Raw genomic sequence first — 16,869 nt, 5'->3', positions numbered from 1 at the left:
ATTACAGGTATTGCACTGCAGTGGTTTGTATCATATCTATCTAATAGACTCCAATTTGTGCATGTAAATGGAGAGTCCTCTTCACACACTGAGGTTAATTATGGAGTTCCACAGGGTTCAGTGCTAGGACCAATTCTGTTTACATTATACATGCTTCCCCTAGGCAGCATCATTAGAAGACATAGCATACATTTTCACTGCTATGCAGATGACACCCAGCTCTATCTGTCCATGAAGCCAGATAACATACACCAATTAGTTAAACTGCAGGAATGTCTTAAAGACATAAAGACTTGGATGGCCACTAACTTTCTGCTTCTTAACTCAGATAAAACTGAGGTCATTGTACTCGGCGCTGAAAAGCTTAGAAATATGGTATCTAACCAGATTCTTACTCTGGATGGCATTACCTTGGCCTCCAGTAACACTGTGAGGAACCTTGGAGTCATTTTTGACCAGGATATGTCCTTCAACGCACATATTAAACAAATATGTAAGACTGCGTTCTTCCATTTGCTCAACATCTCTAAAATTAGAAATATCCTGTCTCAGAGTGACGCTGAAAAACTAGTTCATGCATTTATTACTTCCAGGCTGGACTACTGCAATTCATTTTTATCAGGATGTCCAAAAAACTCACTGAAAAGCCTTCAGTTAATCCAAAATGCTGCAGCAAGAGTACTGACAGGGACTAGAAAGAGAGAGCATATTTCTCCTGTTTTGGCTTCCCTTCATTGGCTTCCTGTTAAATCCAGAATTGAATTCAAAATCCTGCTCCTCACATACAAGGTCTTAAATAATCAGGCCCCATCTTATCTTAATGACCTTGTAGTACCATATCACCCTATTAGAGCACTTCGCTCTCGCTCTGCAGGCCTCCTTGTTCTTCCTAGAGTATTTAAAAGTAGAATGGGAGGGAGAGCCTTCAGTTTTCAGGCCCCTCTTCTGTGGAACCAGCTTCCAGTTTGGATTCGGGAGACAGACACTATCTCTACTTTTAAGATTAGGCTTAAAACTTTCCTTTTTGCTAAAGCATATAGTTAGGGCTGGACCAGGTGACCCTGAATCCTCCCTTAGTTATGCTGCAATAGATGTAGGCTGCCGGGGGATTCCCATGATGCATTGAGTTTTTCCTTTCCAGTCACCTTTCTCACTCACTATGTGTTAACAGACCTCTCTGTATTGAATCGTATCTGTTATTAATCTCTGTCTCTCTTCCACAGCATGTCTTTTATCCTGTCTTCCCTCTCTCACCCCAACTTGTCGCAGCAGATGGCCGCCCCTCCCTGAGCCTGGTTCTGCCGGAGGTTTCTTCCTGTTAAAAGGGAGTTTTTCCTTCCCACTGTCGCCAAAGTGCTTGCTCATAGGGGGTCATATGATTGTTGGGCTTTTCTCTGTATCTATGAAGCGCCTTGAGGCGACATTTGTTGTGATTTGGCGCTATATAAATAAAATTGAATTGAATTGAATTGAATTGATTGGGCCATCTGAACATGCTACCTATATAAATCCAAGCAGGAAGTATGTTTTAATAATGTGATTTGGCCATCTGAACATGCTACCTATATAAATCCAAGCATGAAGCATGTTTTAATAGTGTGATTGGGCCATCTGAACATGCTACCTATATAAATCCCAGCAGGAAGCATGTTTTAATAGTGTGATTTGGTCATCTGAACATCCTACCTATATAAATCCAAGCAGGAAGCATGTTTTATTAATGTGAATTGGCCATCTGAACATGCTACCTATATAAATCCCAGCAGGAAGCATGTTTTAATAGTGTGATTTGGCCATCTGAACATCCTACCTATATAAATCCAAGCAGGAAGCATGTTTTAATAGTGTGATTGGGCCATCTGAACATGCTACCTATATAAATCCAAGCAGGAAGCATGTTTTAATAGTGTGTTTGGTTCATCTGAACATCCTACCTATACGACGGAGCCATTAACCACGTAAGGTAGCATATTCTGATAAGGTAGCACAGATTGATAGACAAGACTATAAATTTACGCTGCGGTAGGATGTTTTGACAGAACACCGGTTCTCGTCCCCAACATTTTTCATTTGTTAAGCTTACTGATATCAAGGCATGGTAAATGAACAGTAAACCTTGCCTGATGACTAATCTTCCCGTTTCCCTCTCATTGATTTATTTGGGTTGTCATGGCAGAAGTATTAAACAATGCCTTTTATTAGAACATAAGCATTTAAATGCAGTAATTGTATTTGAATTAGTTAAATATGAGTGGGCAACTCTGACCATGACAAGACTGCATTTGCTCTAAAAAATTAATAAAAAATTTAGACATATTGTTGTCATTATTTTTACTCTTCAATTTTATGTGTTTTTTCTTTAAGATGGTATCAGAAGTTGCTCCTCCACCATGAAAAAAAAAACATCTGCATGTATTCTTTCACTACATCCATGATTCTCCACTGTGGTCTTCCTCATTCATCCTGTTTGGAGCTTAATGTTCAACATCCTTTATCCATTAAAATTACAGAAGGGGAAGAAAGTAATCATCAGAGCAGGAATCATGATAAATGATAAATAGATTACCAGTACATACAAACATAACACTTGCATAATTTCTCTGATAACGCTGCATTGGATGGGTTTATTAACTGTGGGCTGAACACGGGAAACCTCACCCGGCCCGGACACGGAAAGGATTGACAGATTGATAGCTCTTTCTCGATTCTGTGGGTGGTGGTGCATGGCCGTTCTTAGTTGGTGGAGCGATTTGTCTGGTTAATTCCGAGTGGGTGGCTGTAGCTCAGGTGGTAGAGCAGGTCATCTACTGATCGGAAGGTTGGTGGTTCAATCCCTGGCTTCCCCAGTCTGCGTGCCAAATATCCTTGGGCAAGATACTAACCCCAAATTGCTCTCCGATGCATCCATCGGAGTATGAATGTGTGTGTGAATGTCACTTAGAAAAATGTGCTGGTGTGAATGGGTTAATGTACAAGTTGTGTACAGCGCTTTGAGTGCTCAGAAAGAGTAGAAAAGCGCTATATAAGAACCAGTCCAAATTGTACCACAGTCTGCTGGTGAGAAACTTTTTTGAGTGTTGAATAAAATGTCCTCCACAATCTGTATATGAATTGTCATTAAAACCATAGAGATTCTTACTTATAAAGGAAAGAAAAGTGGGACAATGCCCATCAACATATAGTGTATATTTTCTGAAACATTACAAAGATACAGGTAATTCTGGGTTCACTGAATTACAGATTAGACTGGTGGACAAACAGAGATGTTGTGTACAACTGGTGACAGCATCAGTGACAACAAATTAATCAGCAAGGCTGGAAGCAGAATTAGGAGGCGTCAGAGTCAGCGAGGGTCAGAGATCAATGAACAAATTGCCCACCTTCATGGATAATGCATCACCCTCAAAAGGATTCAAAATTTGGGCCATGAAGAACAGTTCAGGAAACCTATTTCATTGTTTCGTCTGTGAAACTGTATAAATGAAATGTAAATTATGTTAAAGGCAAACACATTTGTAAGCCATAAGAAACAAACATGCTTTGCATTATACCTTCAAACATCTGTATAGATTTGATACATTATTTATTAACTGAATTTGCTAACATGTCTTACATAGTGAGAGTATTTCTTTTACTGATGATATTTCAATGATATGTATTTTTTATGACTAAATAATGCTCTATCGAACACCTGGCAATAACAGCAGGTGTGGCAATTTTGTAATTTGTTGTTTACATTTGATATTATTTTAGGCAGTATATTTTCTTAGCCTTTGTCATACTCATACTTAACCCTCTCAGGCTCAAATTAAGTTTTTGTTGCTAATGCACAAAAGAATACCTGCAGTGGTACTTCTGACTAAAAAAAACCTCATAAAATATGTATGTGGGGTGATCAGGTTGTTAGCTTTTAACTGTTTCTTATCTGCAACGCCTGCCTTGAGAGGGTTAACACAGCGATCTCAGAAACCGTACAGTAATTTTGGGTGTGGATCACATTGTGAAGAGTGGGGGTCACCCAGAGTCAGAATCTAGTGAAATATCTGTGTCACCTCTTACAATTTTCCTGTAATCTGAGCTCAAAGATGAGAAAATATAGAGTACAGTACAGTAAATTGGGTAAAGTTTACTGTTGATTTTCTGGAAAACCGTACAGTAATTTTGGGTGTGGATCACTGGGTGAAAAGTGGAGATGAACCAAAACTGGGAGTGGATTGTGAAGTACAATAGTGTCAGGACCAGTGTTGGTCAAGTAACTTGAAAAGAGTAATCAGTAACTAATTACTGATTACTTCCCCCAAAAAGTAATCCCGTTACTTTATTGATTACTTATTTTCAAAAGTAATTAATTACTTAGTTACTTAGTTACTTTTTAAAAACACGATTTACAACTTGAATAGTTGATAAAGTGATAGGTCTTTCAGCCCAATTCTACTTTATCTGCATAATCCATCATACAAAATGTAATCAAATGAAAAAGTCTCTTTTTTTAAAACTTGTTTTATTAGTTTTAATCTTTTAACTTTATGCATCAAGCAAAAATTAAATTATATGCAACATTCTGACTGGAAGAAATTAATTTAACATTTAAACCTATTTTCTGCACATTCCAGCACATAAAATAAAATATTTTTTGTGTGTTTACACTCACTCTTTCAAATAGATGGAAGTATAACACAGCAGAAAATAAATAAAGTCAAAGACTAGCAGTCCTTTTGCTCTATTTTCACCTGTAAAGCAGGAGTGGGGTAGGCGGAGGGTTACCCTGGTGCAGGTGTGCTGCAGCGGTCAGTGGAAGAATCCGCGAGTTTCTCTGTGAGTTTCCCATTACGTCGTAGCTACTCGGAGCTTGCTTGGAAGTTTAGGGGGGGGTTTTTTCGCTGTAAAAAGAAGTTTTCTTTCCACCACAATGGACACTAATGTTTTTGTCACTTTTTATGGAATCAAACTCAAAATAAGGTCAGTACTTCCACGCTTTAAACGCTGCACGCTCATACTCTCTCCCGTACTCAATATATGATCCATTGTTGATCTGCACACAGCTGTTGTCACGAACGTTGCACTTGCTTACGTCACTGTCATGAGACATTCTCACAAAAAAATCACGGTTTTAGTAACGCAGTAACGCAGCATTCCTACGGGAAAGTAACGGTAATCTAATTACCGTTTTTGCAATAGTAATCCCTTACTTTACTCGTTACTAGAAAAAAGTAATCGGGTTACAAGTAACGCGTTACTGCCCATCTCTGGTTAGGACACAAAAGACTGCATTTCTAAGCCAGTCGGCACCCGTACCGTAATATGCATAAGAATAGTGCAACAACATTTTAGGTGCGGCTAGCTTGACTGTGTCTTCGTAAGTGAGGGCTCACTTGACCGCGGTCAAATACGGTGCTGGAGAAACAAACTACAGAGAATTTCGTAAAGAGAGTATTGAGTGCTTTGGCAACGTAAATGGACTGGTTCTTATATAGTACTCAAAGCACTTTAAAGAACTTGCCTCATTCAGGTGTACGCAAGCACTTTTCTGTGTAAGCACTTTCTGTGTAATGTTCACACACATTCGGAGAGCAACTCTGCGTTGGTATCTTGCCCAGGGATATTTGGCATGCAGACGGGGATTGAAGCACCTTCCTCTGCTACCTGAGCAAAGCCACCCCATGTTCGTCTGTGCACAGATTTCTTTCAATACAGTATTATCACAATTGTGCAAAAATACAGGCATGAAAGCTTAAAGTGCGTGATCACAATAAAGGTGACGTTCAGAGACTGACTGAGTGATCTGAGAACTCATCAGCGCTCATCACTGCCTTCACTTACTTGCTGCTATGGGTGCAGGAATAACACAGTTATGCAGTTACTTTCTCAGTCTGCTAGAGCCTCCACTTGAACGCAAGAACCTTCATTTATCTTCTCAAACGGAATTCAAAATATTTTTTACAAATTGAAGGATTAAGATATAAATTGTAGAAGCATCGATCCACACATTCAAAGAAGAACAACCCAACAAACTCTTCATAAAACTCCAAGAGATATGAAAATCTTTATTTCTGTCTCTGTGTCGTTAATAACATCACATCTTCACATAGTAGCAAAAACATATTAAAAAAACATTAATCTCAACATGCATACTGTACTTCAAGTTTCTCTCATGGAAAGGCCAGTGTTACTTTTATAGTATCCTTTCCATAAATATCATAAATATCTTTACCCATGTAGTGGAATTATTTTATTTTTTCATTTTAGTTAAACGAGCACAAGTATAATGTGACCACATTCACTTTTTATCAGGACAAGCTACACCACCACGGTGGTTAGCATACAGTAACACTGCCTTGTTCTCAAAGCTTCTTGCTAACTGTACTTTTTTCTGAGATGTTCTCTTTAAGTAAGGATACTGAAAGTGTAAGCAGTGTATACGGTCACATCACATGCTTAAGGTTGTGTTAGCACTGATAATTCCTTCACAGTTCTTTAAAGATGCTGAAGTCATCATATCAGCTGTAAATGCAGTGCTGCTGCTGTCCTTACGCTATACTTTCAAGCATCACACTTTCTTACTGACCAGTTTATTTCCACTTTTTATGCTCTAGTATGGTGTGACTGAATGAAGTCAGCAAACCAAATTCTGTCCATCTGAGGATGAGAAAAAACTTGCATGAAATGGGAAGAATGAGATGAAGATGGCTCCTATGCTTCAGACGTGGCACTGTTTCTGCCATAGTAAGTACGCTAATGCTTGAAAGATACATTAAAAGTCTGACACTTCACTCTTCAGCTGGAGCGTCCATCAAGTTTTACATTCCAGGTTTCCTCGTTGGGATTACGACTCAGACGATGATGTGAAAAATTAGTTATTACATTAAACCCATAAAATCAACACTGGCAAAAAAGCCGTGCACTTCACAGAACAGCTTTCTATGGCCGAGCAGCTCCTGCTGGTGTAAGGTGTAGGTGTCACAGCACTCTGGTCCAAAGAGTTTATGTGCAGCATGCAGACAGAAAATGGCTTTACAGAATATGACTGAATGTTGAGGCACCAAAACACACACAGTCTGCAACCTCAGTCTGATCAAGAAGAAAACCTGACTGAGCACTTCATAACATCAGTATGATGATGTCCCAGAGGCCATGTTCAGGTTATTCTCTCGTCCACACTGAGCGGGCGGATCAGTGGAGTCTGCATTAGCTTTAAGAGAAAGGTCTGATTTAAGCCGGTAAGCTGAATAGACAAGAAACGCTAGAAAGCTTTATCAACTATAACCCCAACGAGGACCTTGACAGGTGTCTTGTGTACAGGTGAAGGCTGGACAGTCAGCAGCATACCTTCCTAACATTTGTCATTCCCAGCATCAAACCGTTTCCTGGCGCAGCCTCAGTGAAACAGAGCATCGTTTCCACCCCACAGTTACAGACAGGCTGTGCTTTTCTTTGGTAACACTGTCGAAAGAGAAGCCCCGTGTCCTCTCTCAGTAGCTGCTTTCGTGTCCTGTCAGGATGTACAGGCTGCTCAGTGCTGACGGGTCATCAGTCGGTGTGCTCTGAAGGATGATGTCTCTGCACATTGTCAGCAAATGAGAAGGAGATGAGTTGTAAAGGAGAACCAGAGAAAGGCAGTACTAACCTAAAGCCAGTGCCTCCACCTGCTTCTACTCCTCCCACCTCTAGTACTAACACTACTCTACTGATACTACAACCACTTTAATGCTACACACTGGTACAGTACTGGTACACTTACTGGAGTTTTACTCCCGTTCCTGCTCATCACCACGCCTACTACTTTTTTAAACTCTATGATAAGTGTGAACATTTACACAACAGCATACAAACAAGTTTAAAGTAGAAAAAGGAAGCAAAGAGCTGAGAAATACATAAAACATAACACAGAAGAAAAAGAAACCTTTGCGAGGATTCCTTCTACACCCAGTTTGAGTAAAAATTAACTGAAACACAAGGAAAGAAGATAAGATCAACTAAATAAGGGTTGGTACAGTTGTATAATAATACTTAGTACTGGCAGCCACCAGCGCTAAGCCTCAGCCTCCCAGTAGACACACCTATGGTACCGATTTAAAATCCTACATGTCTTTGTTCTCAGGTTATCACGTTCACAAACTTTGGTGTCCACGCTATTTGCCTGCCAGGCTGACAATGATTTAGATCACAGAAATCCAACAACATTTTTAAGCTGTTATTCCTGGTTTCACAGTGGAAACTCCGGGTAACGTCCATTATCTTTGCTCCTGTATAAGACTTTCCTGAATGCTGAGGTTTGGTCTTCCACATGAAATTCAGTACTTTTGTTTCAGTTTCATTAATGATGCATTGATTTTGGAGATCTATGTAATATATATGTGATACACGACAGTCTTTGAGTCCGTCCTTCTCATATATAATCTCACTGTTTTTGCACTTCAGATGATTCCAGTAATGACTGATTTAAAAAAAAAAGTGAAATATTTCTAATGAACTCACCACGATTCTTATTTCAAACTTCATTTAGAGCTACTGGATCAACAGGGGTGTCCTGGATTTGTTAGTAATATAATGTAGTAATATATTATTATTAGTTTTAATTATTTAGTCAAAAATCAATTCCAGACTGCTCTGAAAGAACTCAAAAAGAAAAGGACATTTTCTGAAGACTGGGTTTTAATGCCAGATATCTATACGATCCAAATGTAAACACACACTTGTAGTTACTGGAATTATTCATTTTCACAGGTTGTGTGTCAATTGTTTGAGAAAACCTGGTGTTAATGTCCCCTCCCCCCACAAAAATGATCAAAAGGAAGTGCTGAGGTTATTATCAGGATGTCCTAAAAGCTCTCAGTTAATCCAAAATGCTGCAGCGAGAGTCCTGACAGGGATTAGAAACAGAACATTTATTGGCTCCAGAATAAAAATCCAAAATCCTCACATAAAAGGTTTTGAATAATCAGGCCCTGTCTTATCTTGATGACCTTATAGTACCATATCACCCCATTAGAGCACTTCGCTCTGAGTATTTAAAAGTAAAATGGGAGCCAGACCCTTCGGTTTCCAGGCCCCTCTTGATAAATGGTAAATGGACCGGTTCTTATATAGTGCTTTTCTACTCTGAGCACTCAAAGCTTGCCTCATTCACCCGTTCACACCCATTCATACTCTGACGGATGCACCGGAGAGCAACTTTCATGCAGGATATCTGGCATGTAGACGGGGAGTAGGTGACCGGCTCCCCCACCTGAGCTACAGCCACCACTTCTGTGGAACCAGCTTCCAGTTTGGGTTTGGGAGACAGACACCCTCTCTACTTTTAACATTAGGATTACAACTTTCCTTTCTTCCCTGAATCCTCCCTTAGTTAGCCTAAGTCTAGGCTGCTGGCAGGCTCCCCTGATGTGTTTCTTCTTCAGTTGCCCTTTTCACTCACTATCTGTTTATACACCTCTCTGCATTCAATCATTAGTTGAGAATATTCTCTGGCTCTCTTCCCCAGATTGTCTTTGTCCCGTCTTCCTCCTCTCACCCCCCAACTGATCGCAGCAAATGCCCGCCCCTCCCCGAGCCTGGTTCAGGTTTTCACCTGCTAAAAGGGAGTTTTTCACCTTTGTGCACCATAATTGCAGGGCCTTTACCTTACAATATACATTGTCTTAAAGTGACTATTGTTGTGATTTGGTACTAGCATAAAGAAAATTTGCACTAAGGAAAGTAGTTTTCTGTACAAAGTGTCAGGTAGATGGTAGTTGGTAACTTTAATGGCTGTTTTTTTGGGGGGCGGGGGGCTGCATGCAAACACATAGGCTGCATTTCCTACATTCTTGGTTCTGAGTAACCAACAGAACAAACACTCTAGCGTGACTCCTGCCTTAATGCTACCATTAATGCTAGTAGTATTCATGCTACTTCTACATGCTACTCTGAAAATCACTTCCAGGACTATTAACAATAGTATCAAGAAAAATACTATCCTGATTTCTTCTGATGTACTAGGATTACTAGTTTCTCACAGTGATTGATAGCTCTTGTCAACATACTGTTAACATACCTGTTTGTTCCCAGAACTCTGAACACACGACTCTCATCTGTAATTTCTTGTGTTATCTGCACATAAAGTGAAAATTACCAGTATCAAACTCACCTGGAAAGACTTTCAAACATCACTCAATAGATTTGAATACAGAATATATTTGATATATACTGTAGATGTACTGTAGAGTTGCAGTTTGTCACTTGTAAATACAGTCTGTGAGCAGCTATGAGCTGAAAGATCTTTCTAGAAACACGAAATGTTTTCACTCTTCTGTTGCTTTTTCATATATTTCCACAACATTAATATTGATCCCACCTGTCTCACCTGTTTCATGCTTTTATACATAAGAACAGGACACGTGTGATCTGAGCGCTGCTGTGGTTGCTGTGCTGCACGTCTCATTTAGATAACGGTGGAGCTGTGTTTTAGCATGGAAAACTTTTTATCTTTTAGGCGCAGATACAAATATGACAAGTATCAGTGTAAGATACAAAAGGTCAAATCAGTTAGCAGAGGGAACAGTGATCACACAGCAATGTAAGAATAGAAACATAACAGTGAATCTGGACATGTATACAGATGGAAGCAAACAAACAGGATGTAACACTACATTAAAGCCACAAATGGGAAGAAAACAAAGCCAAAGGAAAATATATTTGATCTCAGGAATCCAAATCAGATGCTTTAGAGCAGGGGTCGCCAACCCCGGGCATGCGTGTCACAGCTGCCACGTGAAGCGTTAACTGATGGCACGACCATAGCTGGACTGGCCATCGGGCATACCGATGGTGATTTTTCGTTTTTAATCGGCCGATGATGGTTTTTTTTTATTTTTTTGTAACGGTATAAACAATGAAAGGTGGTGGATTGGCCGGATGCTGGTCGATATGTAAAAATAAATCAGTTGTTTGCTGGTGGCTATGGTGTAGCTTCCACAGAGGCAGCAGGTGGATGAGGGAAAGGGGAGGCAGGAGGAACAGAGACCCGAGGCGGCCGCCGGTCCGAGTGTCAGGTGAACTGAACTTCAGGTAAGAAGTTATGACCTGCAGTCTATCTGGGTCAGATATAAACCAAGTTTAGGTGGAGTTTATTTTCCTTGTGCTGACTTTTTACAGTCAGTTACAATAACTTGTACTGCGTACTAGCTAGCATGACGGAGTTTCTATACAGCTGGGTGGGTGCTATAAAGTTAATGATGTTGAACTTTATTTTGTTCATAAGTTATTAGAGTTGCCAACCGTCCAGTCTGGTATTCAGAGAAAATATTACGCGTTTCTTATTGAGGTGAAAAGGAACAGTTTGTCCCGTAATTCAGCTACAATAAAAAAGGCACAAAGCTGGAGTTATTCTGTGTCTTTGCTGCACAGCTGCCTCTTCTTCTTTCATTCTCCCCCCTCCCTCTCCCGTTTCTACTTCAATCATGAAACTGATCAATGATCAGCTGATCGGCTCTCTTGTTTGATTATCGCCCACTTCGCGCCAGAAAGAGGAAACCAGCCGATGCCGCATTAAACAACAGCAGCACGTTTAAGCTTGATCAGCTGTTGTTAGAATTTATTTAATATTAATTTCTAGTATCAGCTGATGTTTGCTGGAGCCACAGCTGCAAAAAAGCTGCTGGTCATGATGTCGGTTTGTTTATCTGGTGAGAGGGAAACATGAAGATGAAACCAGGAGATGTCCTTACTGAATCATCAGAGCTGAACAGGTGATGGAGAAACAGGTTTACCTTTTAGGTGACATGAATGAGTTGAAGGGAAGTTATGAACTGTTTCTGAGAGACAGATAACCCCAGGATCCTTTTTTAGGTAGCTGACAGCTGGTAACTGTGCAGGTGCGGATCTAGCAAAGTTTTGCCAGGGGGGCCAGGTAGGGCATTAACAGGGAGAGGTGGGCACAAAGAAATACTTTTCTTTCTTATTCTCATTTAAAATGTCTAGCTTTTAAAAAATAATTATCTGAATCTTACAACAAAGGATTGATAGATTGATGCATATATACCATCAAAACAGTATACATCACTGTCACAACAGTGTTTGTTTTTCATTCAAAGGCTATGAGTTTTCCTATAATGGTGGGCCAGTCTCTAGTCAAGATGCCCGGGCCGATTTTTTTGTCCCCGTCCAGCCCTGTATGCAGCTCATCTGCAGTCTGGTGTTGCCTACATCTTCCTATTCAGAAGGCAGAATTTCAGAGTTCTGAGTACAATCAAAGCTCCACGACTGCAGTTTTTGTGTTGGATGTAAAAGGCGCACATGACGCTGTGACGTAGGCTAGAATCATGGCAGCAGTCAATGACGGTCCAGGCGTGGGATTTCTCTCGTGGAAATATGCACATTATCTTTTCCTTTCTATTGGTAGGTGGCACAGTGCACTTGTGGCAAGTAAGCAAGCTAGAAGACTGGCAAAGTTATGGAAGCAACACATTAACAAGAGAATTCTGAGTAAAACCAAAGTTACTTTCCCTAGTAACTAGTTACTTTGAAAGTAACGAGTAACTTAAAGTAACTGAGTTACTTTTGATAGAAGTAACTAGTAATGTAACTAAGTTACTATTCTAAAGTAACTTACCCAACACTGGTCTTGACAGGCTGAGCTCTTCAGTATCCACCAACAGCATCGTCATGCTGAGTCAGACGTTTCTGCTCCTGGTGGAAATACTCTTCCTCTTTCCACATTGTACCAAATGTTTTTAAATGTTAGTTTAAATTTAAAATTAAAGATTAAAAAAGTGTAACACATATAAACATCAGATAATTAAGACAAGCGAATGGTTCAGTTCCACATGTGCATGAGGTTTAGAGGTTTAAAATCTAAGGTTTAGATTGACTAATGGCTATTTTTAACTTTAAGGTTGCAAGTCTCGTGTCTCAGCTTTTAGCTCCAGTTCTTCCCATCTGAAAGAGCTGGACCTAAGCTACAATAACCCAGGAGAAGCAGGAGTGAAGATGCTTTAGCAGCTAAGACTGGACACTCTGAGGTATGTAGATGGCCGTTACAGCCACAAACAGTGTCTGATAGATGAGGAAACAGGCTCTGTCTGATTACTTAATGCTGGAAACCAGTGTTATTTGAACAATCACACATTTCTGGTCTAACTTAAACAGTAGATGTCTGTATGTGGTCTCATAGGACAAAATCTCTGTCAGCAACAACGGTGCAGCCTGTTCAAACTGATCTCTGGAATGGAACTGACATTTTCACTCTCTTTATTTATTTTAAGTTTTATCTGTGTGCAGAGACCATGTCCAGGACATGTTTAGCCTGGCCCAGCATAAACTAGAATTAGGGGGAAGTTGTTTCCCCAGCTTAGAAAAAAAACATTAGTAAAAGTAAATGGATTACTAGGTCAATCAACTTAACTAACCACCTACTAAAATGGGCTATTTTGCACTGCTAGTTTGCTGCTTCTGAGCGTTTACTACTGAAACTTGTTTGTGCTAAAATATCAAATTGATCTTCTGGACTTTGTGATAATAGTTAGTAGAAAACAACAGAAAAATAGAATGCAGTCAAAGTGAATTAACTTTGGTCGATCAACCTTGAAATTATAATTATAATAAGAAATAATCATTCCAGCAGAAAGAAGAGATTAAGAAACAAAGGGATGGAGCTGGTGGAGGAAACCGGGTCACCGGTTGGGGGTTAGGCCCAGACTAGTGGGTGTTTTTGACTGTAAAGTGGATGTAGCATTAACAACCACTGGTCCTGTTACCCTGCAGCCTGCACTGCAGGATATGTGTTGCAGGACTGAGAACTCCAGAAAGAGCCTTCATGGTGGCCCTGCAGCCAACCAGCACTTCAGTCAAATGCTGTCAAAGTGGTCCCAGAGACACTGTTAGCTGTAACCATCAATGACCAAGAATTGTCTAATTTAATTCAGGGTTTCCCTGTATTATTGTTTGATATCATTTCTGAATAAATAAATCAAGATGACGAGCCTTTAAATGCACTTATGTTAGTATAAATATACAAAAATAAAAGATCATTTTCCTGTTAGGAGAATAAGAAATAAATATATTCATCACATGCATCAAATCACAACCTCCTCCTGCAAGAGTGCAGCATTGTGATTGGTTGATGCTGTTTCCATCATTTATGTTTGTTTACCTTCAACAAATTTGCTCTACAGAGCATTTATTAATTAGAAGGATTATTAATAAACATCTTTCTCTCTGCTTTTGGTGGAGTGAAACAATAACTCCTATCTCCAGAGGTCCACAGGTCCACTGGCACCTGGTCCTAACTTCACCCATGTCTGCACCCTCACACATCCCACTGTGGAGGCATCCTCGCCTGGACCAGTGGCTGCCCTTGTGAGACAGACTTTATGGTCACAAACAGCCCTAATCTGAGAATGAAGGCTCCTTTACATAGAAAGCAGTATGTGGTGTGATGACCGCTGCATTAGCTCAAAATATGTGATGCACTGGCTGCTGCACTCTACCTGTACTGGATCAGTTTTTGTAGCCAGTCCCAGTCTTTACATTTAATATGCAGCCACTCCCTGACAGCATGAATGTCACAGTGTGTTGAACCTTGACTGTGGCACATGTCAATGCTCCCTGGACATCGTGCTTAATAAAGGAGATTAAATGTGATGTGATTATGAGTTTTGCTCTTTTGAAGTTGAAACATTTATGTGTCAAAATGTTGGACTGTTCCTTTATCAGTGTGTAACAGTGTGTGTATGAGAGCCATGTAATGTCCATGTGTGCATGCTGACTGTGCTGCTCTGACCCCCCTCCTCCTTTCAGGGTGGAGCCTGCTGGAGTCCGATGGTTGAGACCAGGTCTGAGGAAGTGTAAGTGTGTTTTTAATGGGATTCATGAAAACAAAGCAGCACACATTCAACCATCTTCATCATGTCAGGAGTCATCATCAAAGTGTCAATCAATGAACAGATGATGGATCAATAACTGCAGCTGGATTGTGTTTGTTCTCTCCATCAGATTCCTGTCAACTCACAATCGACACAAACACAGTGAACACAGACCTCCAACTGTCTGACAACAACAGGAAGGTGACACATGTGAAGACTGGGTGGGAGGTTCAGTCATATCCTGATCATCCAGACAGATTTGATGTTTGTGAACAGCTGCTGTGTAGAGATGGTCTGACTGGTCGCTGTTACTGGGAGGTCGAGTGGACGAGCAGGGCTTTGATATCAGTGAGTTACAGAGGAATCAAAAGGAAAGGAAGGAGTGATGAGTGTGTGTTTGGTGGAAATGATCAGTCCTGGAGTCTGTTCTGCTCTGATCATGGTTCCTCTGTGTGGCACAATAACAGAGAAACATCCATCTCCTCCTCCTCCTCCTCCTCTGTCTCTAACAGAGCAGCAGTGTATGTGGACTGTCCTGCTGGCACTCTGTCCTTCTACAGAGTCTCCTCTGACTCTCTGATCCACCTCCACATCTTCAACACCACATTCACTGAACCTCTTTATCCTGGATTTGGGTTCTGGACTCCATTGAATCGTAGTACATACAGTATTATTAAACTATTATTTCACCCTGAGTCAGTGACTCTGTGTAGTTAGTCTTACCTGTTAGAGAAACAGTTCAGTCTGTACATGTCTGTGTCTTTCACTCAGAAACACATGATGAGATTCATGGATTCAGTCAGTTGATGTTATAAACTAAATGATTCACAAATTATTCTTCAACACAAGTTTGGTGAGCAGCAGGGCTCATCCTGATTTTTGTTTTTGTGCATTATAATGATGAAATAACTTTGTCATGTCTGTGGTGGCCTTTGGAGAATTAAACCATCCTTTAGAAACTAGATATAAATGTCATATTTTCCAACATTGATATTTTTCTGTGTTTCAGACGACAATGAAAAGATAAAGAACAGTCTGTAAATCATAAGTTATCAATTCAAATGATTATTAAAGCCACAAGAGAAGCTTCCTGTTATTTGTACCACTCACCTGGTCATGTGATCCAGCTGTGCAGCCAATCATAACTGACATCACTTTCTACTTTGATATTTCCATGGTGAATGGACTGATTCTTGTTTAACACGTTCATACTCTGATGGATGCATCGGAGAGGGTTAGTGTCTTGCTCAAGGATACTTTGTGTGCCAGCTGGAGCAGTCAGGGATTGAACCACCAACCTTCTGATCATTAGATGCCTTGCTCTATCTCCTGAGCTACAGCCATCATCAAAGCTCTTTCTTAAATCCTCTCTGAGAGGAGCTCAAACACGAGGAAGAGACGAAAGTGAGTGAAGAGAGTGGACTCATTAGTAAAATGAAAAACAGCCAGCGTTGATGTTTAAGACAAGTGAGGTAACAGAAATACTATATATGGCAGGGGTCACCATGGCAACATCAATGTCGGTTTCTACGTGTTTGATCCTGATCTGTGAGCCTCGTATCAGGATATGCTGTTGTTTGCTTGCTACCAGCTGAAATTTAAATGTATAATAAATTAAAAGAAGGATTCAAGGTTATTGGGTTTTTTGAACCCAAAGATTTCACATGAACGTATATGAATTGTATGATATGTCTCTTCTATTTTTCCATCCATCCGTTCGCTTCCACATCTCCTTTTCAGGGTCGTGGGGGGTGCTGGAGCTGTCATCTTCTTCTTCTATTTTTCTGTGATCATATTTTGATGTTGATTGTGATTGTTTTTATTTGTTTCTTCGGCGGTTGTAGTGTTTTAATATTTAGACTTTTTTCCATTATTGTAATTGTGTATAAAGTTTGATTTGAATGAAAGTTACACTCAAATGCTTTCAGTGTTGCTGTGTTGAGTGTTTGCATGTTTAATGTTTGTATGGAAGACACAAAGACATGTGACTAAAGAAATCTGTACTAGAGTGACTTTAAAAAAAAAATAA

The 16,869-nt window shown here is 40.1% G+C and overlaps 1 protein-coding gene across 1 annotated transcript; it reads left to right on the top strand.

Annotated features, from left to right (window-relative positions):
* The first annotated feature begins 10,729 nt into the window (after positions 1 to 10,729).
* Positions 10,730 to 15,881, top strand: LOC148105771 (stonustoxin subunit alpha-like). Its single transcript, XM_087838392.1, has 4 exons — positions 10,730 to 10,749; positions 11,570 to 11,598; positions 14,971 to 15,495; positions 15,850 to 15,881. Exons 1-4 carry the CDS (start codon positions 10,730 to 10,732, stop codon positions 15,879 to 15,881), a joined length of 606 nt encoding a protein of 201 aa, XP_087694518.1.
* Positions 15,882 to 16,869: the final 988 nt, after the last annotated feature.

This window comes from Neolamprologus brichardi, chromosome 3 (assembly GCF_056152115.1).
Source record: "Neolamprologus brichardi isolate AB-2024 chromosome 3, ASM5615211v1, whole genome shotgun sequence".
Taxonomy (NCBI): domain Eukaryota; kingdom Metazoa; phylum Chordata; class Actinopteri; order Cichliformes; family Cichlidae; genus Neolamprologus; species Neolamprologus brichardi.
Note: the sequence above shows the minus strand (reverse complement) of the source record. Positions and strands in the feature narration are given on the sequence as shown.